The sequence below is a fragment of the Schistocerca cancellata genome, chromosome 8 (genome assembly GCF_023864275.1).
Source record: "Schistocerca cancellata isolate TAMUIC-IGC-003103 chromosome 8, iqSchCanc2.1, whole genome shotgun sequence".
Taxonomy (NCBI): domain Eukaryota; kingdom Metazoa; phylum Arthropoda; class Insecta; order Orthoptera; family Acrididae; genus Schistocerca; species Schistocerca cancellata.
The window spans coordinates 104092199-104119754 of record NC_064633.1 but is presented as its reverse complement, the minus strand read 5'-3'; the positions used below and the strand labels follow the sequence as shown (position 1 = coordinate 104119754).

At 38.9% G+C, this 27556-nt stretch overlaps 1 protein-coding gene across 1 annotated transcript in view; it reads right to left on the bottom strand.

The window, feature by feature from the left end:
* Positions 1–588: 588 nt before the first annotated feature.
* The window catches only part of LOC126095401 (uncharacterized), a 68162-nt gene continuing 41194 nt past the window's right edge, over positions 589–27556 (bottom strand). The window contains exons 4-5 of the mRNA XM_049910201.1: positions 2634–2878; positions 589–713 (exon numbers count right to left, since the gene is read on the bottom strand). Of these exons, the coding sequence (XP_049766158.1) occupies positions 589–713; positions 2634–2878 (370 nt within the window). The remainder of the gene's footprint in view (positions 714–2633; positions 2879–27556) is intronic.

The following is a 27556-nucleotide window of genomic DNA, read 5'->3' as shown; positions in this document are numbered from 1 at the left end:
TTTATAATGAATGATTATAAACGTCTTGTTCCTTGCACATGAGTTATTGGTTTAGACCTATTACTCCTTTAGTCTCCCTAATAAATCCTAATGATGACTGTTATAGTCAAAAATCAAAATTTTCCTCGGTGCATCAAAAAGCTCCCCTGCAATTATGTATGTAGCTTTCGAAAATTTAATGTTATTAAAAGAGCATTAGACGTGTTGTTATAAGTTCTTCTTTTCATTGCTTTCCCATAACGACAGATTCAGTATCACATACCCCAATACTGTACTCTGTAGAAAACCTGTTATGAAACGAAGAAATACAAATTTACTTTTACATCGCAGCAGAATCAGCACAGACTTCATCATTTATACACAGCTATTGAAGCAAATTCGAAAAATTGTGAACTTTTGAAACATTTTCCTGTCCTCATTTATCACCTATGTGTGTGCTTGAGCTTACATTTATACGTTACTCGGTATTAAACACAATTTTTAAGTGCAATGCTGCTTTATTTTGTCCACATGAGTTGAGGGTACAGGGCAGTATAAGCAGCTCCAGAATGGCACCTCCACACTGTGGCACCTTTTCAGCAGTGGCGACTACCTGCTGTGGGCAGCTCTGCGGGCAGCGCCTGACCTGGCATGGGGTCTGGCTCCGGATCTAGCCACACCGTGTCGGCTGCCTGCCCTCGCATGTTTGGCGTGGCCAGCGCGGGCGTGAGCACCTGTTCAGCAGTAAACATTTTCCAGTCAGACATGCTTACTTTACTGTCCCAGCAGAAAATTTCTAGTTATAACATCTACACCTGCTTATGGCTTCTGCAAACACTATGGTTACATTTTATAGGCAAAAAGTATACTAAGGAAGTGGATGCCACTTAGATGATTAGTATATTATCTTTGAAGCTATTGGAGCCTTATTTCTCAGGGCATACCCATTCGCACACAATGTGAGTTACATTAATTTTTGCACTACATTGATATGACACACATATTTACGAAGTTGTTGACACAAAAATGGGTTGTAATGTAGGTATTTATAGCAATGTTCACAATATCATTGATCTTTTAATCATGTTACAGGTTTCTAAAATAGTTATGTAAATGTCTGATATGGGATTTTTAAAACCAGTTTTAGTGTTTTACTCAGTTCACTACGCTCCTTGCGTGATACTAACTCCATGAAGAATCGTTTGTATTCTCTCGATCACTGCAAGATATACAGGCCACCAACATGCAGATATATTGTAATGTAAAACTTATTGTGTCTGTGTGCCACAACCACAGATGCTGTAACCTGCTTATTAAAATGCTTCATGAAACAAATCAAACAATGTGAAAGATCTGAAGCAAGATGCATATATGAATGCTCAATGTGTCACTACATAGCCTCGAAAGATTCAATACAGCTCTAACCCTACTCTAATGAACTTTCAAGTACAATGCAAGATTTCTATCGAGGAGAGAGACTTCTTGTTCTGTTACGAAAAGTAACTTGCATAATTATGTTAAATTTTTAAGTACAAAATAAAAATAAAAGAGAGTAAATGGCTATCAGAAAAAGATGCACTGCCGATAGAACAAATCAGGACACCTCTCATCTAATTAGAAAACAATTGGACCCTTTCCTGTTATGATTGTATGCACTACCTCTAGAGCCGCTGTCTACTTTCATAAGCATATTACAGCAATGTGTTGCTTGTAGTTTCTTTGTGATACTGTTCCATTTACTTTTGCAATGTTACTTTTATTAGATATAAGATACAACATAAATCAGATTCAAGGCTTAGTGTGACACTAAGATTTACTTTTAAAAAAACCTTTAGATCTTTCTCGTACATCGGCATTGACACTATATTGAAGCTATGGTAATTATCATATCTGTAATCAAGTAAGTCATGTGATCACTGTGCCCTGTGTGAAACAAAATTGTAAGTATGGAACACAATACAGACTACCAAAACAAAGGAAATGTCAGTTATGTAATTATACATGAATATTGTGTTCACCGTATGTCTCAGCAATGAACAATGGTAGCATACTTGTTAGTTTGTTAATAATGTTGTACTTACTGGGTCAAAATATTACCATTGTTTCATACTGCAGGAGGAGGAAGAGCGTCACATTCAGTTTTGTCTATGTAGTATGGAAACAGTTGTTTATGATATATTGACTTCTGTTAGCATAATTACCAATTCAACACTAACCGTAATGGAAATTTGTAGTGCGAATGTAGTATCACCCTGTATAGATGACTAAGACAAATGTGTGTTTGGACTCAAAGTGTTATACTATAAAGCTACATGCACATGAGATATGGCTATAATTCAGTATATAGCCTGTCAGTGTATCCCAATGTAAACCTGACGCACCTTATTCACGGTCAACGTTTAGTAAGTATAACAATTTTAAAGAGCCAACCTATCCACATTAAAAGAATGTGCGATTGAAACAGCAGCATATTTAGCCTACTGAGGAATGTGCTAGTGTTATAATAGTAATATGACCAAAACCTGACGAGATGAATGCTGCACCTGCGCTACTTGCGGACGGACACAGTATTAGAGCGCCTGCCTTGGGGAACCAGTAGCGACACAAGGATCGTTAGGGCCACACATAACCTACCCCCTTTATCTGCTATTTACCTTTCGTTGAAACCCTGCTCTCTCCACTTTGACCCTCATCAACACCGCTGTCGTCGGCGTCGTCGTCTGTTAAGCTGTCTGTCTCGTCGTCATCAGCGTCTCTGCTTTCGGCTATTTCTTCCACCACTTCGTCTCCATCATCTGCAGCAGCGAGCGGAGTGCAGTATGCTACAAACAACACGCCGGAGATCAGCAGGACGAGGGCTCCCTTCATGGCTGTAGTAGCTTCTAAGTTGAGGGCCTTGCTACAATTGGCACAAGCGAGCTTACTGGGCTCCTCTTATATGGCGTGTAGGACACTTATCGCTCATAATGTGGCACAAGGGCAGTTACTTAGTGTGTACTTCAAAATACGAGATTAGCCCTGTCGTTGTTCTAGCTTAAAGGTAGAAATATCTTGCTGGACATGATATGAAACTGTAAGTAGGCTGTTTATGTTTTCTTTATGTAAGTAGGCTGTTTATGTTTTCTTATTGGCAACGTTACGTAGTGCTCTATATGAAAATCACTGGCTGTGCTGTGTGCAGTCTGCGGCTAGTTTGCATTGTTGTCTGCCATTGTAGTGTTGGGCAGCGGCAGCTGGATGTGAACAGCGCGTAGCGTTGCGCAGTTGGAGGTGAGCTGCCAGCAGTGGTGGATGTGGGGAGAGAGATGGCGGAGTTTTGAAATTTGTCATGAACTGCTATATATATTATGACTATTAAGGTAAATACATTGTTTGTTCTCTATTAATATCTTTCATTTGCTAACTATGCCTATCAGTAGTTAGTGCCTTCCGTAGCTTGAATCTTTTATTTAACTGGCAGTAGTGGCGCTCGCTGTATTGCAGTAGTTCGAGTAACGGAGATTTTTGGTGAGGTAAGTGATTTGTGAAAGATATAGATTAATGTTAGTCAGGGCCATTCTTTTGTAGGGATTTTTGAAAGTCAGATTGCGTTGCGCTAAAAATATTGTATGTCAGTTTAAGCACAGTCTTGTACAAATGTTCTAAGGGGACGTTTCATATGGCGACCCTGCCAGGATTCGAACCTGGAATCTTCTGATTTTTTCTTGTAGCTTGTGTAATTAGTGTAGATTTTGTTTATTGCTAGCACGTAATTTTAGAGGGAATCTCCTTTGTAGTTGCAGCCTTTCATTCTTGTACAGTAAAACAGTTGTGGCATGCATGTAGATTTGCACCAAGTGTTTCGCAGCTACTCCTGCAATTAACTAGATATTATTTTCAGTGCTATGTTAATGTGTTCCCCTACTTTTTCTCTTCAAATTGTGTTTTTCTGTGTTGTCGTGTGAAATATTGTGACAATAATGGCGTGTGAAAAACGTAACACTAGGCTCCAAAGTAAACTGAGAAATGACAGTGAAGACGAAAGCAGTGTGTTAGCGCCACCGAGTAATGAATTAACTAATGTTCAAAGTAGTAATTTGGTAATTGTACATGGGGAAATGGAGCAGGCTGCAAACAATGGTGTAGACAGTGAAACAATTAGTGAACAGGGAAGCATTATCGATCGATCGGTCAGCAACAGCTTGCCTCAGGAATCCGAAATGACAGGACACAATCTTGCAAATACTGTAGATTCATGTTTTGCGTCCTCACCCTTTTCTCAAATAAGTCAAGACACATTTTCTGTTTTTCAAACTGCGAATATTGCCGGTTCAAATGTATTGCCGAATAGCACTGAAGAACATGTTTCAGACACCAGTGCATTGTTATTACAATTAATGCAACAAATGGGACAAAAGCTTCAAAAGTTAGACGCAATGGAACAAAATCTTCAAAAGTTAGAGACAATGGAACAACACCAGAGACAAACACAGCAAAAGCTTCAAAAGTTAGACACAATGGAACAAAATCTTCAAAAGTTAGACACAATGGAACAAAATCTTCAGATGTTAGACACAATGCAACAAAAGCTTCAAAAGTTAGACTCAGTGGAACATAAGCTTGAACAAACACGTGAAGATTTAACTACTGAGTTACATAACATTGAATCGAAATGTCAAAAAGTCTGTAATGATGTAAAAACACAAATTTGTGAGCATTTTCAACCTATTTTTTCGCGGCATGAAAATGCATTACAGAATCACGAAGCAGCCATAAAAGAACTCCAAACTATTGTTCATGAAAATCACGACACCTTGCAAGCTAAAATTGACTCAGTTGCATCTGCCGATTCGGTTACGCAACTTGCAAAAACTCAAGAAAACTTAAAGGACACTCTGAAACTTGGTTCAGAAAAACACACTGAGGAAATAAGTACACTATCGGAGAAAGTAGCCGCTCTTTAGGATCAGTTCACTAACTTATCTGCAAAGGTAGATGATGATCTGAATGACACAAGACCTGTAGCCATCACTGACACAGAAGAGTGCGAACAAATTAGGAAATTCAAACAAAATCAGAATCAAATTAATACGCAACACCAAAGAGAAATCCGGGAAGTACAAGATCAGCTGACACAGGTAATACAAGAGTTACGTATTTCAGAGGCCACTCGCGCTCCAATACGGGAAGAGGGACATAGAAATACGGAACAGCCACAAAATAATAACACAGGGCATTTCGGAAATTATGAAAGAAATTGGCAAGGTGCACCGAATTTTGTGATGGAACCGCCGACACGACGTAACAATGACCGATATACTACTCGTCGACACGATGATTTTGACTATAAGTTGTTCATTACTACACGTAAATTCAAAACGTTTAAGAATTCTGCCAACTACATTCATCCACAAGCGTGGCTCCATCAATTCTCTCATTGTTTTCCTCCCAACTGGTCACTGGAGCACAGGTTAGAATTTATGTGTGGCTACTTAGAGAATGAACCAGCTGTAAGAATGCGATCGGTCATTCACGATTGCCACAGTGAAGGAGAATTTTACCATGCGTTCCTCTCAGCATATTGGTCTCAAGTTACACAAGACCGAGTAAGACATAGCATCATAATGATAAAACATTTCGAACAATCTGAATTTTCCAGTCTTGTGAAATATGTTGCACAAGAATCAGTACCTGTCAAACCCATACAGCCCCTCAGAACTTATACGCATTTGCTTAATCAAATTACCTGAACATTTACGACATATTATTTTGGCAGGACGTTGCAAAGACGACATTGAAGCTTTTCAGGGACTGTTACAAGAACTGGAAATTGACACTGACAATCGCAGAACGCGAAAACAGGAGTACAACAATTACAGGTCACATCTGTCACAATTCCGCGATAACAGAAATAATAAATGGACATGACAAGGCTATTCTTACAACGTAAATCGTGACCAAAACAGACACCACCCGTATGACAACTGTTGGCAGAGTAGTAATAATTACAGGGAAAGATCACCTCTCCACGGTAATGACTATCACAGAGACAATCAGAGAAACAGACAATATGGGAACCAAAATAATTATTATCAAGGGAGACAGAATAACTTTAGATGCAACAGTCCAGCGCGCAGTTACGACTGAGGGAGAAATTCTCCACCATGTGACCGACAAGAAAGGAACTATGGAATCTACCGACATGACGACAGATCAGTACCTGTCGTAACGACAGACCTGAATTGCATCAGAACTGGCGGGATTTAAACAGGGCAGGGCCCTCTCGTCACGGTGAATTTGTAGAAGTTAGGTCTCCAAATCCCAATAATGACGCGCGCCAACAAAGAGACAATAGGCAATGACTCACACCGCTGGCAGCCACAAAACGTACTTATGAAACTGACGACGCAGCTGCCGTAGCTAGTAATTACGTAAAAATGGAAGAGATTAGGGACATCTTACTCCAGGAACACGACGTAAAACTTAACAACATTGCATATCCTGTGATTCACATTACTGTAAATGACGTAAAATTTACGGCAGTACTTGACTCTGGCAGTCCCATTTCAGTAATTAGTGAAACAGCTTTTAGCAAATGCAACAAATCGAACGATTGCCCCACACTTCCGTTACGTAAGATTAAATTACAAGGTGCAATCTTTGGAAAAAGTGTAGATGTACGCCAACAAACCAACTTAGATTTCTTTTGTCAAAGCCACAGCTTCTCTATGAACTTTCTTATTGTTCCATTATTGTTGATGGAAATTATACTGGGAGTAGACTTTTTGAATGAATACAAAGCAATCTTAAGCTTTCACGATGCTGAAATAAGTTTAGAGAAAGAAGGTAAGTCAATAGCTTTGAAATTTGAAGACTGGCTCTCAAATCATGATGAGGAAATTAATCGGCTTTACCTTCTGTTAGACAACAGTTCGGAATTTTCTACGGAACTAGACACTAACAATCACTCTGCAAGTACTGACAGGGATGATATCGACGGCATATTTGAAATTAATGAGTTAATTCAGAATAAAATTCAAACAATTGAGAATTGTAATGACATTGATAGGCAGGACCTTTTTGAGATTTTACAAGCACATTCCACAGTTTTTACTCACAAAACAGGAACAATCAAGGGGTTTCAATACCAATTTCGTGTTCGTGAGCATACTAAATTTTGTGTTAGACCATACATAATTCCAGCACATTATAGGGACCGTGTTAGAACAGAAATACAATCTATGGTTGACGAGGGCATTATTGAGCCTGCAGTAAGCTCATACAACAATCCGTTACATGTTGTTGAGAAGAAAAATGGATCGATCAGGCTTGTCTTAGATTCGAGACAAATCAATACTATCATTATTCCTGAAACAGACAGGCCACAGACGATGGAAGAACTTCTTCAAAATTTTAATGGTGTAAAAGTGTTGTCTTCCATTGATCTCAGATCCAGCTTTTATCAGATCGAACTTCATCCAGAATGTAGAAAATACACAGCTTTCCTTTGTTTCAGCGTTTGTTATCAGTTTCGGATACTTCCTTTTGGTCTTAACATTTCTTCGGCAGCATTCATTCGTGGGCTAAATTCCATATTACCTGAGTTCTTAAAACGTCACATCACCTTATATGTGGACGATATTCTAATAGCAGAAGCTTCATGGGAACAACATAACCGCATCCTCAACAGTTTGTTACGTATTTTTGTAGAATCTGGAATTACAGTTAACTTGGAAAAGTCTGAATTCGGTAGGACAAAGGTGAAGTTTTTGGGACATATTATTTCTTCTGAAGGCATTCAGCCGGATCCTGAAAAGCTAGAAGCAATCAGAGCCATTCCAGTTCCATCCACAAAAAGACAAGTCCGCAGTTTTCTATGTCTCGTAAATTTTTACCGTCGTTTTCTGAATATGCAAATTCTTGTTACACCAAAACTTTGTTCTCTCACTGGAAAAAATACTATTTGGAACTGGGACGAACAAGCACAGTTGGAATTCAATTCTTTGAAAGAATCGCTACTTAACGCGCCAATACTAGCTCATCCAGATCTGTCACAAGATTTCTGCCTTAGCACGGATTCTTCTAAAGTCGGTCTTGGTGCCCACTTATTTCAAGAAGCCATAGAAAATGACACTACTGTTCAGAAAACCATTGCTTTTGCTAGCCGAGTGCTAACAAAATCTGAAAAAAATTATTCCGTTACTGAATTAGAAGCTTTAGCTATCGTTTGGGCATTTAACAAATTCCGTTTCTTTCTTTCTGGTAAGCACGTAAAAGTATACAGTGATCATCGTGCATTACAATTTCTTATGTCTTCAAAATTAAATCATGATAGGTTAAAACGTTGGGCATTGTTTCTGCAAGAATTCCGCTTCACAATAGTCTACATTCCCGGCAGGGAGAACATTGTTGCGGACGCGCTGTCATGTGCACCGGCTGGGCTTGAGAAAAGTAAGACAGAAGGCAACCTTGAGAAAAATTTCAGTATTCTTTACATTCAGAAAGTCGCCTTTGCAAACTTCAGCACCACATCTTTAAAGGACATTGCTCATGAACATGATAAAGATCCGATTTGGAAAGACATCAAAAGTAAATGGCATGAAAAGACACACACTCAGATTCGGCATTATTACCTGGTTAGAAACAACATACTGTTCAAACGCTGCACTGTTGATGACAAGCTATGGGTACTTTGCATTCCAGACAATTTTGTTAATAAGCTCATTTGGTACATTCATTTCAGCTACGCACATTTTGGCCCACGAAAATGTTATCGTATTCTTCGAACGACTTGTTATTTTAACAATATGGGAAAGCGAATTCGAAGAGTCTTGTCTATTTGTAAACTTTGTCAAAAGGCGAAACCATCTACTATCTCACATCTTGCTCCATTGTTTCCTATTATTCCTTCTAAATTAAAATAATTTGCTGCTGTTGATCTCTTGGGACCGCTTGTCAGAACATCTAATGGATTTTCGTACGTTCTAGTCGCTGTTGAACTTACTTCAAAATTTGTTTCTTTCACACCATTACGTAATGCCACTGGACGGTCTGTATCCAACGCCTTTGTTAAAAATTTCTTACGTGAAGTTGGACACGTAAGTAAAGTCATTTCAGATAACGGACCGCAATTCAGATCTGCTGTTTGGTCACGCATGCTTCGGAACCATAAAATCAAACCTGTTTTTATTTCATTGTACTCACCACATTGTAACCCGTCTGAAAGGATTATGTATTTGAAGTACAATGATACAAAGGTTTTCCGTGATACATTTCATTCCATTGCTGTAATCTGTAACACCTGAGGGTATAATTACATTAACCCTCAGGGGGGTACACGCTTACTTTGTGTATCATGTGTTTGGCAAGCACAAGGAGCCCTAGCTAATATGGTATTTGCTTATACAACTTTACACATCGGTACCATATTCCTCTAACACATAAATTACACAGCTATCTGATCATTTAACTGAGAGAGACAAACTTTTTTACTACGGCAGTGACAGATGTTTACGTAATTACACCGTTGGATAACTTCACACTTACGAAATTGTATTTTGTCTGTACTTTGTGAACTGTTCATATTTTTTCGGACCCATTGTGATATTATGAGAGCTTTGAATGATATATTTGGTATGGGATCACGATTTTTAAAGTACGTTTGAGGTAGATGACACTACTGAAATGAGCAGAGAATTTTCTTTAAGTTTTGAAATTATTGCAGAAAGCTACGACGTTTTTGAGATTTGACTGAGGTGTTATGATGTTAGTATTATGACGACGATGTGTATTATGCTGTTGAGGTATGTTTATGTCAATAAGATGATGCTACCATATATGAGGAATGTGATTACGTGTTTATATGTATATGAATAATGAATAGAAGTTAGGGACTCTTGACTTGTGAAAAAGGATGTTGGAAACCAAGAATCGTATTTTAAGAGTTATGAAATGTGTGGAAATGCGTGAATGTATCACAATGCCGGCGAAAATTTTTTTGGACACTGTTATATTCATAGGATTTTGTTTCTACACATTTGTAACGTAAATTTTCGACCTGTGAAATTTTATATGAGACTGTCACTGTAGCGGAAACTGGTGTCGTAAATATTTCGGTAAGAAAGCCAAGTGACCTTCACGTAATGCGTCTTGAGCGGCCAGCTGTGCATCGCTGGAAAAAAGCCATTAGTGCCTCTCAGAGGCACAGGTAGAAAAAAAGAAAGGGGAGGCCATTGTCCTCGCTATTGACATTTCCTTGTTGAAAGCATACTGTGGAGCTCGTAATTTACGATATTTACTAAAATGACTAATGAAATGATTAGAAACATTTTACATCTATTGTCTTTGTAGTTGAGAGATTGCTCATTTTGTTTAATATCTGGTTTCCAGCTGTCTTGCAGCATTGGTTTCATAAAATAAAATTAAATGCATTTGCTAATGTGAACACTTTCTGTCAACAGATCTATTAAATAATTATTTTATGATCCACATTTTTCGAAAAAGGAGCTCTTGGAATGGAAAGAACAATAAAAAGGGACTAGTAACAGTAGCTGCATACATAATTTTCATGTCAAGTACATGGCAATATTTTTTTACGATAATTTGTTGTGGTGCACCACTTTAATTACATAGACATTAAGATGTGATTATACATTTCCTTTATCTGCATTGTTGTCTTTAGTGTATTTTTTTTTCTGCTTGAGCTATGTCATGTTTAGATATAAGTTATTTCTGCTGCTGTTTGCCAGGCATAGTGCTACTGAATTTTAATTTGTGTTACTCTTCTAAGCTAGTTTTACTACTGATTTATTTTTCTTGTTTGCTGCACAGTGCCTTATCTTAGTTGTAATATTGCAATTGATTTGCCAATTTGAATTTTTTGTCCTTGTGGTTTGTGTTAATTTGTTATGTGCTGCTGCATTGCCTCGTCCCTTAGTTTAGCATCTGAGCTCAGTAGATTTAAATTAGCTTAAGAGGGGGTAGCCTATAAGAGAATGCGTTGCGATGAATTTGAAGAAATGCACTGATGGGTTATACGAGAAAAATACAGAAAGCATGCTTGGATAGGATTTTTTTTGGTGGAAGAAAAGGTTGAAATAAGACGAAAGATCTATGGAATGAAGTTTTGGGTTGGACTGCAGTACCAAATGTTACACTGAAAACAAACCCTGTCCTTTCCTTTTGTGTTATCCCACTATGTGTTTGTGTACCCTTGTGTATTTGTTTTCTTCCTGTTTCTGTGTAGTTTCATAGAATTTTTTTCTTCTTTTAATATTAAGCTACATTCACTATGATGAGGAATACTGTTCTCCTCAAATATAATTGGCATTAATAATATGTTATTTACCTTGTAAATATGCTTAGGCATTATTTATGTGTTCTGTTTTGTTGCTGATGTGTGAAGTTGATGTTTCAAAAATTATTCTGATCTTTTATGTATTTACTTTATCATAATTCCTGTAACACTGAGGTATATGTTAGTTCGATTCTTTTGTAAAGCCTGTACCACAAATGTTATCTGTATTGTTATGTTTTTAATGATGTATTTTGTACCTTGTAATTGTATTCTTATGTTATAAAATTGTAATTGACACCAGTTCATCATATTATTAACTTGTAAGTTCCATTTCACTGCACACGTTTCTGTTGGTCATACTATATGGACAATATGTGAGAAGTTGGGACTGTTAGTGTTTGCACGTGTGTTAATAATTCAGCAAGGGATTGGATAACAGCATTGCTGGTTCTAAGGACAATTCAAAAAAGTTTGTGAGTGCACAAGTGGTGGTTATGAACTTGCTATATTATCCGCAAGACTCTTCAATGGTGATTGTGCACCTGCACAGTCACAACAAACAGATGGCTGCTGCCCATCTCTACAAGGACTACAGTGGGTCTGCATCTCTGATGACCCACCAATACCATTATTTCGACAAGGACTACAGTGGGTCTGCACCTCTGGTGGCCCACCAATACCACAATCTCTACCAGGACTACAGTGGGCCTGTCCACAATTTCTACAAGGACTACAGTGGGTCTGCACCTCTGGTGGCCCACCAATACCACAATCTCTACCAGGACTACAGTGGGCCTGTCCACAATTTCTACAAGGACTGCAGTGGGTCTGCACCTCTGGTGGCCCACCAATACCATACTCTCTACCAGGACTACAGTGGGTCTGCTTTGTGATGACCTACCTACCAATATTCTTCAAAACGTAGAATGACTCTGCTGTGGGTTTGCTCTTTTGTGGCCCATTACCTGTCAACATGTCAAGAGTCAGCACTGTCTTTCAGTTGGAAGGACAACACTACTTCTTCAAGACTGCATGGAAATCCAATACTTCCGTGTGCATTGTCTTTTACTGCTCAGACTTTGAAAAAAAAAACACTGAAATTTTACTGTGATGAACAATCTGGACTGTCTTTATGGACTGTGAGAAAATTGTAGCTTTTGACCAACATTGTATAAATAAGTGTGTGCATTCGATATCTTTGTTATTGTAATTATGAAAAATTTTTTCAAATCATTATTGGCTACTGCCCAAAACAATTTGTAAAATTTTTTGTGGGGAGAATGGGGGCTATGTAAGTAGGCTGTTTATGTTTTCTTTATGTATCACTGGCTGTGCTGTGTGCAGTCTGTGGCTAGTTTGCATTGTTGTCTGCCATTGTAGTGTTGGGCAGCGGCAGCTGGATATGAACAGCGCGTAGCGTTGCGCAGTTGGAGGTGAGCCGCCAGCAGTGGTGGATGTGGGGAGAGAGATGGCGGAGTTTTGAAATTTGTCATGAACTGCTATATATATTATGACTATTAAGGTAAATACATTGTTTGTTCTCTATTAAAATCTTTCATTTGCTAACTATGCCTATCAGTAGTTAGTGCCTTCCGTAGCTTGAATCTTTTATTTAGCTGGCAGTAGTGGCGCTCGCTGTATTGCAGTAGTTCGAGTAACGGAGATTTTTGGTGAGGTAAGTGATTTGTGAAAGATATAGATTAATGTTAGTCAGGGCCATTCTTTTGTAGGGATTTTTGAAAGTCAGATTGCGGTGCGCTAAAAATATTGTATGTCAGTTTAAGCACAGTCTTGTACAAATGTTCTAAGGGTACGTTTCAAAACCTAGAGGCTCAAGGCATTAAAAGACGAAAACGGAAGTGTAAGAACTACAGCTGATAGATACTGTGCGACTAAGAAAACAATTAGTGTACCTGAAAGTTTGTAGACATGAATTACGAACCTCTTTCCTTTGTAAGAACAAGAATTTAGAACAGTAATCATTCGCTTTTAGAACTAATTTAAAAACTACAACAAATTTACTGTCGATATACTGTTAATGTACTTCTTGTTCTCATTACTTTGCGCTATCATTGTCCACATTTAGCTACAATCGACCAGTGTGTTCTCTGCGTTCACTGATTATTTATATGACAATTAGTTACTCCATTTTGCAATAATTTAAAGTATTTTTTTGTTTTATTTGTCATGAGCAATAAGACAGTACCAAGTAACTTATTCCTTTCGTTTGAGAGTTTCTCCAAATTATCCTTAGTGCTAATCATGACATAAAAATAGATTAGTGAACTCCAGCACTGATCTTTGGTGCCCTATGATTACAGCCCATAGTAGGAACTTTTATTCACCTTCTTCTAATTGCTTCTTCGATTGACTCAAATAATAGCAGCAGTGATAAGTATTAACCAGGTTTCACATTCATCTTAGTACGAGCCGTTCTTTCACCTTTACTACAGCATTATTCAAAATGTTTAAATATATTGTGAAACGAAAAGAAAAACTACCCTTTGTTATACCAGTCGATATTTATCAAAATTTGAAGCAATGTTCAGTCTATGAGGTGACCTGACACCTTATGAGGTGAGTGTCACTTAAAACTTTGATAAATATCCACTGGTATTACATGGTGTAAGTGTTTCTTTAAATAAATAATTAAACTTTCCTCCCATCGTCAACTCAGAACTGTGGCTCACCATCAACATCATTATGACTTGTGACTATCATGGACACTAATACATATATTGTGGTAGGAAACAAACAGTCCCTGAGACTAACCTTGAGGAAACTTTTGGCATGCCCGAAAAATGTGCTACATCAGTATATGAAAGCTCTTGGCTGGGGCCTGGTATGGAAATATTCATCTTTCTATGCCTACTTTGTGCATGACAGAACATGAGACCAGGAAGTCCAGTCAAGAATCTGTACATGCCTCAAGCCATTTGTGGTGTGAATTGCAGTGTGTTGTCTTTCATTCTGATATGCCATTGGGCAACTCAGTCATAAAGGGTATGAAAACAATGACAGTCATTCTCACCACTTACTGCTGTAGAACTAATTGTATAACGACCACAGACCAAAATTTTTGCACTCCATTTTTGGAACATCTGAAACATAAAAATGGATAAGATCAATTTACATGATGATTGCTACATTGTTTTATCAACAACTATGTTACACCAAATAGGGCCTACTTCTAGGAAATTTCATTCCCTCCTTTTAATCTCTCTTGCAGTGTGATACAAAGTATTTAAAGATTATCACCAGCCTTCCTAAACGATAAACCTCCAACAACAGCGTGTTTTATATATTTCAAATCTTCTTTAGTTCATTTCCCACCCACCTCAATATCAATGGAAAGTGACAGTGATCGATGATGGTCAGTGGACAATGATAGTCAGTGAACAAAAATGGCCAGTGGACAGTGTTGGCCAATGGACAGTGATGGTCAGTGGATAATAATACCCAGTGGACAATGACAGCCATTTTACAGGTTTGAAGCTGTTACACCACATCTTTAAAAATTCCTAATAAACAATTATTCCGTGCAAGTAGCACTTACATGATGCCATGCAATCAATAGTATTAGATAAATTAATAAGAATCTGTGCTAGCACTTACTCACTCTACGTTCGAACAACAACAAACGAGATAACTTGCAGTACTCTGTTATGAATGACAGTGTGGGCAACACCCCCTCCTGCCAGAGGTTTGAGTCCTCACTTGGGCATAGGTGTGCGTATTGTTCTTGGCAGAAGTTAGTTTAAGTTGTATGTAAGTCTAGGAGCCTATGACCTCTGCAGGTTGGGCTCTTCGAAATTCACAAACATTTGAATTTTCCGTAACATACAACTTAATGTAGCACATCTCCTACAAGAGCTTGCTCGGGTGGAGACAGTGTGTGGGCACACATGCTTTTGAGATCGTGTTCCTTGGAAATAAAGTAGGGAAAGAGAGGGCCACGCACCTGGAAACTGGTCTAAATAACAAATTCCAGAGGGGAATCCCCTCTTCCTGCTTCTCATGAGATAAGAAATTCCAAGATATCCCCTCCTCCCCACTTGCCCACTTAGCTGGCAAATCCAATCACTTACTGTGGTATCATGTACTGCTACGATCCTACTGGCATCAAAACTGGAAAGGGAATTGAAAGTTTCTGTCATAGCTGGTAGCGGTCATGTGGGATACTGCGGACCCAATGGTGCACACCTGTTGAACCGTGACTCTATTGTCTCTAGACTATGACCGCCCTCTCCCATCGCAATATAGAACGGCTGGCGGAAGCGAGACATCCCACTCGCACTCAGAGCGACATAACTATCTGATGCTATGCAGATGCCGCCTAGACGCAGCTCTGACATGATCGTTCACGCTTCATTCAGAGAGCCTCATCCTTGTTGACATTGAAAACTGGATTCTATTTCCTGCTACAATATTTGAAATGAGACTTCGTTCACTTGGAGAAATTCAACCTATCTTCTGATTACTATATTAACTTTTCGCAAATAATTTCTGCTCCTGTCCAAGCTTTCCTACAACAGTTGCCACACCACTCTGTAGTCCACTTCTCCTCATCATTGTATACGAAGCTGTATACATCACTGACGTTTCCACATTTGTCTCATCGACATCTCTCTGATTCATACACCACAGTGTATCTCCAGGTAACAACACTTTACACATGAAACACTGTTTCCCCCCCCCCCCCCCCCCCAAGTATTTACTTGGTAAGCCTCAGCTTCCTTTTGCTAGTCACAGCATGTCAGAACAAGACTCGCTTAGTCGACATTATGATCAGATGTGTTGATGTGTATGAACGTTAGTTGATGAAGTTTCTGAGATTCTCGTATTTTACCGAGTGTGGGTAAATACTTGGCTGCAACTGAATATAAAATTCATCTCCAAATTGTGCAGTCCGAGGCATAATGTGGAAACATTCTCACATAACATGTAAATATGCCTGAATTCCCCTTCTGAACCAATACCCATCATACAGTTCATCTGGACACCAAGTTTTTGAGACAACTTTCGACAACGCTCGCCTAGGTAAAATATGTTTCCAAGAAAAAGTGAGAGAGCTGTTCATTCCTTACAGACACATTGCTCATTGCATTAAATGTGGGCATTGCTTTCCCTTGTGTATTGTGGATCAGAATCCTATTTTAGCAACAGTAGGATCATATCTGGCGTAATAAATTCAGTATTAAGGAGCAGTTTTGACATAAAAGTAGAATGTTAATATACCGTTGTGTACTTCGTTAACTGTTTGTTTATTCTTAATAAAAATTCATTCTTTCTTTATACTAGCAGCGGTAGGTATAGGTTACTTGTGTAACTCTTACTCTTATTTTAGCACACCAACTTCCTTGAGAATAATTTAGACCTGAAAATATTTAATTTTAAGGTTTATTGTGACTTACATCAAGATTAGGCGTAATTAACCACATTAATGTTTATTAGTTTGTGTACTTGCCTACTGCGAGTAACGTTTTATCTAACATTTATTTCCTGCAATTATAAGCCTGATCAGATTCGTTTTATGCTATCAATCCCTTAGGCCTAACTTCTAAGCTGAACTGTTAGCTCATATTATTAATTGTAACTATTTGTACATGGAAAGAGATTTGCAATACTTATTTCAGAGCTATTTGAGAATCATGTTGTAGGCTCTAATTAGATGAGACTGTTTATCTATGGAAAGTAATGGTGTGTTACTTGATGTAAATATTGCACAGTTTTGCGTTTCAGACGGATTTTTGCACATGTTATGGACCTAGAAAAAGTTGTGACATTTGAAAAACATCACAGATGTTCGGAGTGAGTAATTTAAGGTTCTGTTGAGGCTTACACCAAGTCTTATATATTTATCTAATTTTTAACGTTTTTATCTGTGCAGATGTCTCTCGGTGACTATAAAGAACGCATGCTACATAGATCGAACTTTTAACATTTTTACTAGTATAGATAAACTTTGGCTTGCAGCAGGTTCATACATCAGCAGTGGATATTATTTCGCGTTTTTCAATGTTTTGGAGAGTAGTATTTAAAGTAAAACACATCTTTTGCAAGAACAAATATAACTAATTTGTTCATTACATTTTTTAATTAAATGTTCATTTTTAATTATTAATAGAGAGTATGTTAGACATCCTAATATTTCTTAGCAAATGGTATAATTATAGCTTCGAATGACATTTACCAAAGTAACTTATACACCAGGCCATAAACGATACTTTGAAGATAGTAATGAAATCAAAGTTGACAACATATCCATCATTTTATGCGACTTAGATACCTTTTTTTATAAATAATTCACATAGTCCAGATACTTCTGAGCACAGCATATATGAGGCTACTCTGCAACTGTTTCTTTCACTTTAATGGTAGCTAAGTAATAGGCTCTGATATGAGTAGAGTAGAGAGAGGCTTGAGATGTCTCTTTTTATGAATAACTCAGGTTGCTCAGATACTTTTGACCACAGCCAGGATGGGGCTACATCATAATTGTCTCTGATGGGAGGAGAGGGGATGTTTGTGATTGTTTCAGTTATTGATAAATAATTCTGATTGTTGGATACGGATTCACTGCAATTGGCTCTTTCATCTTTATGGTGGATAAAATGCTAGGCTCTGATTGAATGAGAGGAGAGAGAGATGGTACATTATGCTGATATATATATATATATATATATATATATATATATATATATATATATATATATATATGTGTGTGTGTGTGTGTGTGTGTGTGTGTGTGTGTGTGTGTCTGTGTGTGTGAGAGAGAGAGAGAGAGAGAGAGAGAGAGACTTAAAATAAACAAGGCACATCTTTAAATGTAATGCCATGTTTCTGTATCGTTTTAATAAAATGCTGGTTAAAGATAAAGATATGTGTTTATACATAATCATCATTCAGTTTCAATTGAAGTAATATAAATTGGCACCATTTTAACCCTTGTTTTAATACTACACTCTGATAGGTTGGAAAGAGGGGGACAATGGAGTGAGGGCATAGATCATAATTGAGTTGGTCCATCATCTTGGATTTCTGATTGTCTGTTTAAGTGTTATTACTTCACTGTGATTGTTTGGAAAGAGGAGGAGGGGTTGGGGCATAAAGTAAAATGGACCTATTTCCTCGACCTTGGATGTTTTGTTCGACTGGTGATTGAGAAAAGAGATGGCGAGAGGGTTTTTTATTTCCCACTAACACAAGTGGGTTAGTTACACCATCTTGAAGTTTTTTGATTGGCCCTTTTTGTTCACTGCAATGGGCTGGAGGGGTAGGGGAAAGGGTTATTCATTTCTAATTATTGATTGGATTTATTGAGTGAAGACAGCTTGAGATGAAGTTCATTGGTAATGTCATGCATGACGTTCATGATCACATGACTATCATATGATGACCCGATTTTATTGACTGAAGACAGATTGAGTTGGATTCGATTCGTAATGCCATGCATGACCTTCATGATCACATGACCATCGTACGATGATCTCTAATGTCTTTTCTACATCAAAGTGGGCTGGAGTTACTGTACAATCACTACTACAGCCTCCCTTCAAAAGTTATCAAATCAGTTCTACTGTCATATCCAATAGATCCTAACATAGTGATTCCAATTGCTAGAGAACTATAGGTCTTGAGAAGCACTATTTCCTGCTGCATTCATCTTTATTTAGGCGTTTTCGGACTGACTGATATCTGGTAGGTATTGGTATATGGGGTATCGCGCATGAAATATCCCATCAAGTAAATGCCCCTTGTCAAAGCTTTAGAAGCAGTAATTGGTGTCCTTATTAGGGCATGTGGCGCATTCCAGTGCAAAGTAAAGGGAATCAGGCCTACAGTGAAGCTTTTTTACGTCATAAACATGACAGAGGTGTCACACATATTCTGTGTGCAACCATAAACCGACATGTACAGCTGGAATTCCCCTCCACAAAGAGGAGGTGTCCTCAGCACACTTATGCGCAGAGCACGTGACATCTCTCACAGTGAGAGTCTAGCAGCTAAACTTCTACCTCTACGGGCCTAGTTTCTTAGGAACAGTTACAGCTAATACCGTACACATCGTGCCTTTATACAAATAAGCCGAGACCCTGAACTGATAGGACAGACAGAAACATGTTGCAACAGCGATTATCACACAAGTCGAGAACATAACAGCAAGAATCGGAAAAATATCCTGGAAACATAACGTCAAGTGCCTCTAGCCAAGACGAGTGCCTTGTTGGAACCAGTCAGCGGTGACCTAGGACTCTGTAACCGGGAGTTTACCATGTCCATCCCTAAGCAGTATGGGAAAAATTGTGTATGCCAGATGCGTCTCCTACTCACAATACATGCAATACCACAGCATTAAGTCGTTGCAACAGTCCAACACCTTCCAAGATTGTATTCTGGTAGAGGTTGCAGAGATCCGACTACACGATGAACTAAGAAATAAAGACGATGGATTTCAATTAATCAGGCAGGTAGGTTAGAAAATTTGAAAGGGAAAAGGGTGAAGCGAAGTTAGGTATAATGAGAATTAGTGAAGTTCGGTGGCAGGAGGAGCAGGAAGTATGGTCAGTTGAATATAGAGTTATAAATACAAACTCAAATAGAGGTAATGCAGAAGCAGGTATAATAATGAAAAAGAAAATAGGAATGTGGCTAAGCTGCTACGTACAGCATAGTGTATGCGTTACTGTAATCAGAACAGACACAACCAACTTCCACACTACAATATCACAAGTTTATGTGTCAAATGGCACCATAGCTGATGGAGAGACTGAAAGGATTTATGATGAGAAAAAAGAAACTATTCATACAGGCAAGAAAGAGGAAAATCTGATTCAGTTAAGAGACTGGAACTAGACAACAGTAAAAGGAAGAGAAGAAAAAGTGGCAGGAGAATGTGGACTAGGAAAAATAATGTAAGAGGAATCGGCCTCTGGCGAAAACTCGGTTTAAGAATCATGAAGTAGGATTTTATACCTGAAAGAGACCTAAAGACACTGGAAGCTTTCAAGCTGAATATATAATGGTAAGACAGAGATCTCAGATTGTCTCAGGACCAGATTTGAAACAGTAAGGCATTTTCAGGGGCACATCAGACTCTGAACATAATATTTTATTAGTTATGAACTGCAGACTAAAACTGAAAAAAATTAAAAAAAGGGAGGAAAGTAAGAAGATGGGAAATGGATAACTCAACAGTTAAATGAAAATGCAGCAGATGCAACAGGCAAAAATATGATTGACAGAAAGTGAAAAAGGGCTTGTCAGGAATGGTTATAAAAAATACCAGAGTCCACCTGTTAGGAGTAGACTGAGGATTTTGTACAGTGAGTGGATAGAAGTGTAACGTGGCGTTCCTTTCTGGCAGATGAAAGTGGGAGACATATTTAAATTTTGATAAAACGTTGCAATACATGGATAAAGGTTTGTTGGAAGGAAGACACACCACAAATGCGTTGACACTGTGTCGTTAATAATGTGATACACGTCGAGATAGAATCAAATTTTCTACTGAATCACTGTGATTGAAATACCTATACCATCGTTCATCATGGTCTTTTGATGAATCAGACCATTTTGGCTACTGAACATCATCATTGTTTAAAATCCCATTGACTATGAAAACAGTATACTGACTTACACGTAGAAGGTGGTAATAAATATGAATTTTAATGAATGTCACTATAACTCACGTATCATATCGGTGGCCCTCTGTCCAGTATTACGAGATAATACAAAACTAGCTGGCCCTCTCTGAACGTTCTCGATGTCCAATCCTGATACGGACCCCATAACGTGCAGATATGTTCCAGAACGACTCCAACAAGCGCACCGTAGGTAGCTTCTATAGTAGACCTGTTGCAGTTTTTAAGTGTTATGCCAGTAAAACGCAGTCTTTAGTTAGTTCCCCACAATATCAATACGTGATATTTCCAGTTTAAGTAGTTCGTAATTCTTATACCTAAGTGTTTAGTTGATTTGATAGCTTTTAGGTTTCTCTGATTTATCATGTGCAAAATTTAACGAATTCCTTTTAGTACTCATGTGGACGAATTGTCACTTTTCACTATTTACGGTCGATTGCCATTTTTCGCACTATACATATATCTTGTCTAAATCGTAGCATATATTCCAAAACCTTACTGCACATCGACGTCAATGATATGGGCATGTAATTCAGTGCTTTACGCCCATTCCCTGTCTTGATTATTGGTGTGACCTGTGCAGCTTTCCAATCTTTCGGTACGGATCTTTCGCCAAACGAGTGGTTATATACGACTGCTAAAAGTGTAGAGCTATTGTATCAGCATAGTGCGAAAGGAAGCTCTTTGGTATGCCTCCTGGACTGGAAGACTTGCCTTTATGAAGTCTTCTAAGCTACTTCGCTACATCGAGTATGTGTTAAGTGCCTCATGTTGGCAGATTCTTATTCTGGAATACTTAATTTGTCCTCCTTGGTGAAGGAATTTTGGGAAACTGTGTTTAGTAACTTCACTTTAATGTCACTGTCACATTCCGCTGGCGTACTTTATATGTGACCAGACTCTCTTTGTATTTTCTGCGTTGTGGAAGCCATTAAAAACATCTCGCATTGAAGTCCCCACTAAGTTTCTAGCTTCAGTAAAATCTCAGAGATTTTGTGTGCTTCGCACGCTTTTCTCGTTGCTTCTGCAACAGTGTGTTGACCGTTTTTTGTTTATCAGTACGATATTTTAATAATTTATTCGGTATGACTCTCTCACCTGTCGCCACTAGTATTTCTTTGAACTGAAACTACATCTGCTCTATAGTTCCCTACCTAGTTTGGAAGGGGTGGAGACTGCCTCTTAGGAAGGCGTCTAGCGAACTTTTACTCGCTCATTTAAATAGTTTTACTATCTTCGTTCTTAGGTCCATTACCACAACACGAATGTCTCCGTTATCAAGTGCGGTTGCCAAGTGAGCGCACAAGAACTGATGCCACTTTAGGCCCACATAATCTCCTTCCAAAACCGGCAACCGTAACGTTCCTGTTCCCTATTACGTAACTGTCTTATAGGAACGAGTTCCAATGAGCTACTTGTTGCAAAGTTTCGGAGCGAGGATATCGACAAGTGGCACTGTCACTAGCGGATGCCCTTCACCGTTTTCTGCGATAAACAAACGAAGGCTCTCTGCCCCGCCTGCGTGGACGCCTCGGGAGACTGGCGGGACGCCACCTCCGGCCAGGAGCCTCCGCTGCGTGGGTGGCGGCAACAGGCGACCGCGAGCGGCGGCAACTGCCTCTACCCCTCCCACGTCTTATCACAAAGTCATCCTACAAGTCTGCTGCTACTCTGATGCTGTCTACGGCTGCTGTATGTCGGGACAATGTAAACTTATTAACTGACAGGACTTAAGGGTGTGGTGTGTTTCTGTAAAATCCTTACACAAAAACGAGAGAAACTACCGACGAACATTTAGATACAAGGCACTTGTTTTTGCCGAGCCACCTCTACCAAACACAGGCTGACATTTGTCTTCACAGTATTACAGTTTTTCCACCACATACTCCCTTGAGATAAGTTGCACTTTCCGTTCACAAAGACTTCACTCCTTCGACAACAGCCATGCAAAACAGTACATTTAGTTTCAATGGACACGCCACCAGATAATGGTGATACTCATTAAGAGGTTTCTTTACGAAGAAGACATCATACTCTGTGCTTTTTACATGAATGATAACGTGTCCTTGTGATAAGAGATGATGGTTCAAAAAATGGTTCAAATGGCTCTGAGCACTATGAGTCTTAACATCGGAGGTTATCAGTCCACTAGAACTTAGAACTACTAAAACCGAACCACCTAAGGACATCACACACGTCCATGCCCGAGGCAGGATTCGAACATTCGAACCTGCCACCGTAGCGGTCACGCGGATCCAGGCTGAAGCGCTTAGAACCGCTCGGCCACACCGGCCGGCTGATAAGAGATGATGTTACGTCAACATCCATGAAAAGAAGTGAAATTGTCAGTCATCATGGCACGACAGAGCCACACCTTGAACCTTGTGCGTTTGATATATGAACAATGGAAAATATATACTTCGGGTTTTCGAGCGACACGTGAGAATATCAGGCGATTTTCAGCGTCTCCTTTTGTCTTAAAATACGTAGTAGGTTCGTAAAGTATCGATCCAGAGGTTTATAAGTGAGCTTGAAATTTGGATTTTATGCTGGTAATACCGAACGCTATAAATATAGAAATGTTGTTAATCCCACGAGGCGGAACTTTTTGGCTATAGCTCTGCCATTATTTGGCGTTCATACGCTGAAGGAAAAATATCAAACACCAAGAAGAAGGTGTGCGACATCAACGACCGCTGGTAGGCGTCTTTGTACATTTGAAAGATGAGCTTTGTTCAAATTTCGCGCCGGTCGCATAAGAGTGCCGCTAGTGGCACCACGATTTGTATGCAAATATGGTTTGCTTCAAACACAGTCTCTAACGGTCCTGTGAAGTTACCTCTGAGACTGGACGTGGTGCTTTGTCGTTATAGTCAACGATGCCTTTAAGGCGACAAAGATGCCCTTATCAACATCTCACTAAGTGTGAACGTGGTAGTGTAAGAGGGCTACGACAAGCTGGAGTACTACAGTAAGACCTGGCAGGAATGTAGCCACCATACATGATTGCTGGTAGCTGTGGTCACGAGAATGTACAGTCGCAAGATGAATGGTCTCCGAACGGCCGCGTGGCATTACAGGCAGGGAAGACCATCGTGTTCGCTCTAAAGCTCTGGCGCATCACACAGTACCTGCAGCAGCAATTTGAACAGCAGTTGGCACCACAATGACACAGCGAACTGTTACAGATCGGTTACTTCGCGGACAGCGCTCTACTGCCCCAAACCACCACCATCAACGACTTCAGTGGTGTTAAGCGAGAGCTCATTCTAGGGGAGGGTGGGGGTTTGTTGCGTTTACTGATGAAATCTGGTTCTTCTTTTCTGCCATTGATGGCCGTGCGTTGGTTAGGAGGATGCCAGCTGAGGATCTGCAACCAACCCGTATGCGTGATAGTCACACTGTATAAGTAGCCTGTTTGTAGACTGCAGTAATATCACTGACAGCACTGTGCGCCCTCTGTAAGAGAATGTGTAGCTGGTCGGATTCGCAGTTGGAAGTTAATCGCCAGCAGTAATGGAAGTTTTGGTGTGAGTAGTCAGCAGTGATGGAGGTTAGTGGTTAATAATTAGCAGTGTTGGAGGTTTGCAGTATTAGTGGGAGCGGACGGTCTGCACGTGTGTCCGTCATGGAGATTTAATGAGGGTAATGAAATTATTGACGATTATGTAATTTTTCGAACTGGTTGTCACATGATTAAAGTAAAATCTGCTGAGTACATTGTTTGCTCTGCAACAAAATCTTTCCTTTGCTGACCACATGCCTATCAGTTGTTGGAACCTTCAGTACATAGAATCTTTTATTTAGCTGGCTGTTTCGGTGCTTGCTGTATCGCTGTAATTCGTGTCATGAAGAATTTCGGTGAGGTAAATGACTTTATGTATGGGTTAGTGTTGGGATTTCTTCTGATTCAGGGCCATTCTTCTGAGCTAATTTAAAAGCAGTCAGATCGCGTTATCTTTGAATATTGTGGGTAATTAATGAATAGGATGTCTTTCTCAGGGAAAAATTATGTAGGTCAGAAATGAAATGATAAAAAAATAGCAAAGTGACACTTGCATTTAATTTCACTCAGCAGTTTCAGAATTAAATAACGTAGATGTTTCACCTTCTTAGTTATTGCAATTTAAATATATATATATACATATATATATTAAGAAGTTTCACCTGTCCACCCTTAGCCGAGGATACGTCACTGGAATCTTCTGATTTTCTTGCAGTTTGAACAATTAGTGCATGATTTAAAAATTATTGTTTACTGCTAGTGCGTAATTGTGCATAGAGAATTTCTTTCGTAGTTGCAGTTTCTTATTGCTGTACTGCATTGTAGTGAGCAAAGCAGTTGTGGCGTGCATGTGGATTTGCACCAAGTATCTCGCAGTCGCTTCTGCAATTAATTAGATATTTATTATTTTCAGGGCTATTTTACTATGTTTTCCTATTTCAGCTTTTCAAATATTATCTGTGTGGTATCGTGTGGTGCAGTGTGACAATCATGACGTGTGAAAAGCTTAATACTACGCTGCAAAGCACATTGAAAAATTACTGTGCCGACGAGCGTAGTGTGTTAGCACCACCTTGTAATGAATTGACAAATGGCCAAAATAATAATTTGGTAATTGTGCATAAGGACATGGACCAGGTAGTAAATAACGCTGTAGACAGTGAAACAATCAATGAAGAGGGAAGTATTGTCGATCAATCGGTCGGTTACAGTTCGCCTCAGGAATGCGAGATAACAGAACCAAATATCGCAGATTCCTTAGATTCAGGTTTTGCGTCATCACCCTTTTCTCAGTTAAGTCAAAATACGAATATTACCGGTGCAAATGCCGGTACACATGCACTGCCGAAAAGCACAATGGAATGTGTTTCAGTCACTGATGCATTGTTATTACAATTAATTCATAAAAATGGATCAAAATGAGGAACAAACACAGCTACTCTGCCTACTAAATCAGAAAGAAACACAGCAACAGCTTCTAAAGATAGACGCAATGGAACTAAATCTTAAAAAGTTAGACACAATGGAACAAAATCTTCAAAAGTTACAGTGGAACCAAATCAGGATCGAACATAGCAACAACTTCAAAGTTTAGACACAACGTTTGAACAAAGACGTGAAGATTTTACTGCTGAACTGCTTAAAATCAAATCGAAATGTCAAAACATTTGTAAAAATGTAAAACACAAATTTGTGAGCATTTTCAGCCTATTTTTTTGCGACATGAAAATGCATTACAGAATCACGAAGCAGCCACAAAAAAATGCAGATCACTTTGCACGAAAATCACGACACCTTGCAGGCTATCTATCTATCAACCGATACTGTCGTCCAACTTGTAAAAGATCAGGAAAACTTGGAGGACACAGTAGATACGATTATGACACAAACTGAGTCTCTGAAACTTGGTTCAGAAAAACACACGGAGGAAATCAGGACATTATGGGAGAAAGTAGCCGAATTTTCGGAACAGTTAACAAATTTATCTACGAAGGTAGATGATAGTTTGAATGATATAAGATCGGTAGCCTTCACTGACACAGAGGAGTACAAGGAAATCAGGAAATTCAAACAAAATCAGAATCAAATAAATATGCAACACAAAAGAGAAATGCGGGAAGTACAAGATCAGCTGACACGTGTAATACAAGAACTACGTATTTCAGAGGATACTCGCGCTCCGAAAAGGGAAGAGAGATTTAGAAAAACGTAAGAATCACAAAATAATAACACTGGGTATTTCGGAGATTATGAAAGGAATCAGCAGGGTGCACCGGATCTTGACATGGAACCGCCGACACGACGTAACAGTGACCAATTTGCGACTCGCCGAAACGATGATTTTGAGTACAAACTCTTCATCACTACTCGAAAATTTAAAACATAAAAAAATTCCAGTAATGACATACATCCACAAGCTTGGCTTCATTAATTTTCTCATTGTTCTCCTCGTAATTGGTCGTTAGAGTACAGATTAGAATTTACGTGTGGCTGTCTAGGAAATAAACCACCTGTAAGAATGCGATCGGTTATTCGCGACTGTCACAATGAAGGAGATTTTTATCGTGCCTTTCTTTCTGCATATTGGTCTCAAGCTACTCAAGATAGAGCAAAACACAGCATTATAATGATGAAACATTTCTAACTGTCTGAATTTTCCAGCCCTGTGAAATATCTTGAAGATATGTTGCACAAGAATCAGTATTTGTCAGTCCCGTACAGCCCCATGGAACTTATCCGATTTTCGTTAATTAAGTTGCCTGAACGTTTAAGACATATTATTTTGGCTGGACGTTGTAAGGATGATATCAAGGCCTTTTAGGGACTGTTACAATAATCTTAAATGACACAGATAGTCGCTTGGTGCGAAAACAGGAAAACAACAACAATTACAGGTCACATCCATCACAATTTCGCGACGACATAAACTGTAACTGGACACGACAAGGCTACTCTTATAACGCAAATCGTGAACAAAACAGACACTATTCGTATGACAACCATTGGCAGAATAATAATGGTTTCAGAGAAAGATCACATTTCAGTGGTAATGACTATGACAGAGATAACCCTAGAAGTAGACAATATGGTAACCAAAACAATTATTATCAAGTGAGAAAAAATGACTTCAGACGCAACGGTCCACCTCTCTTT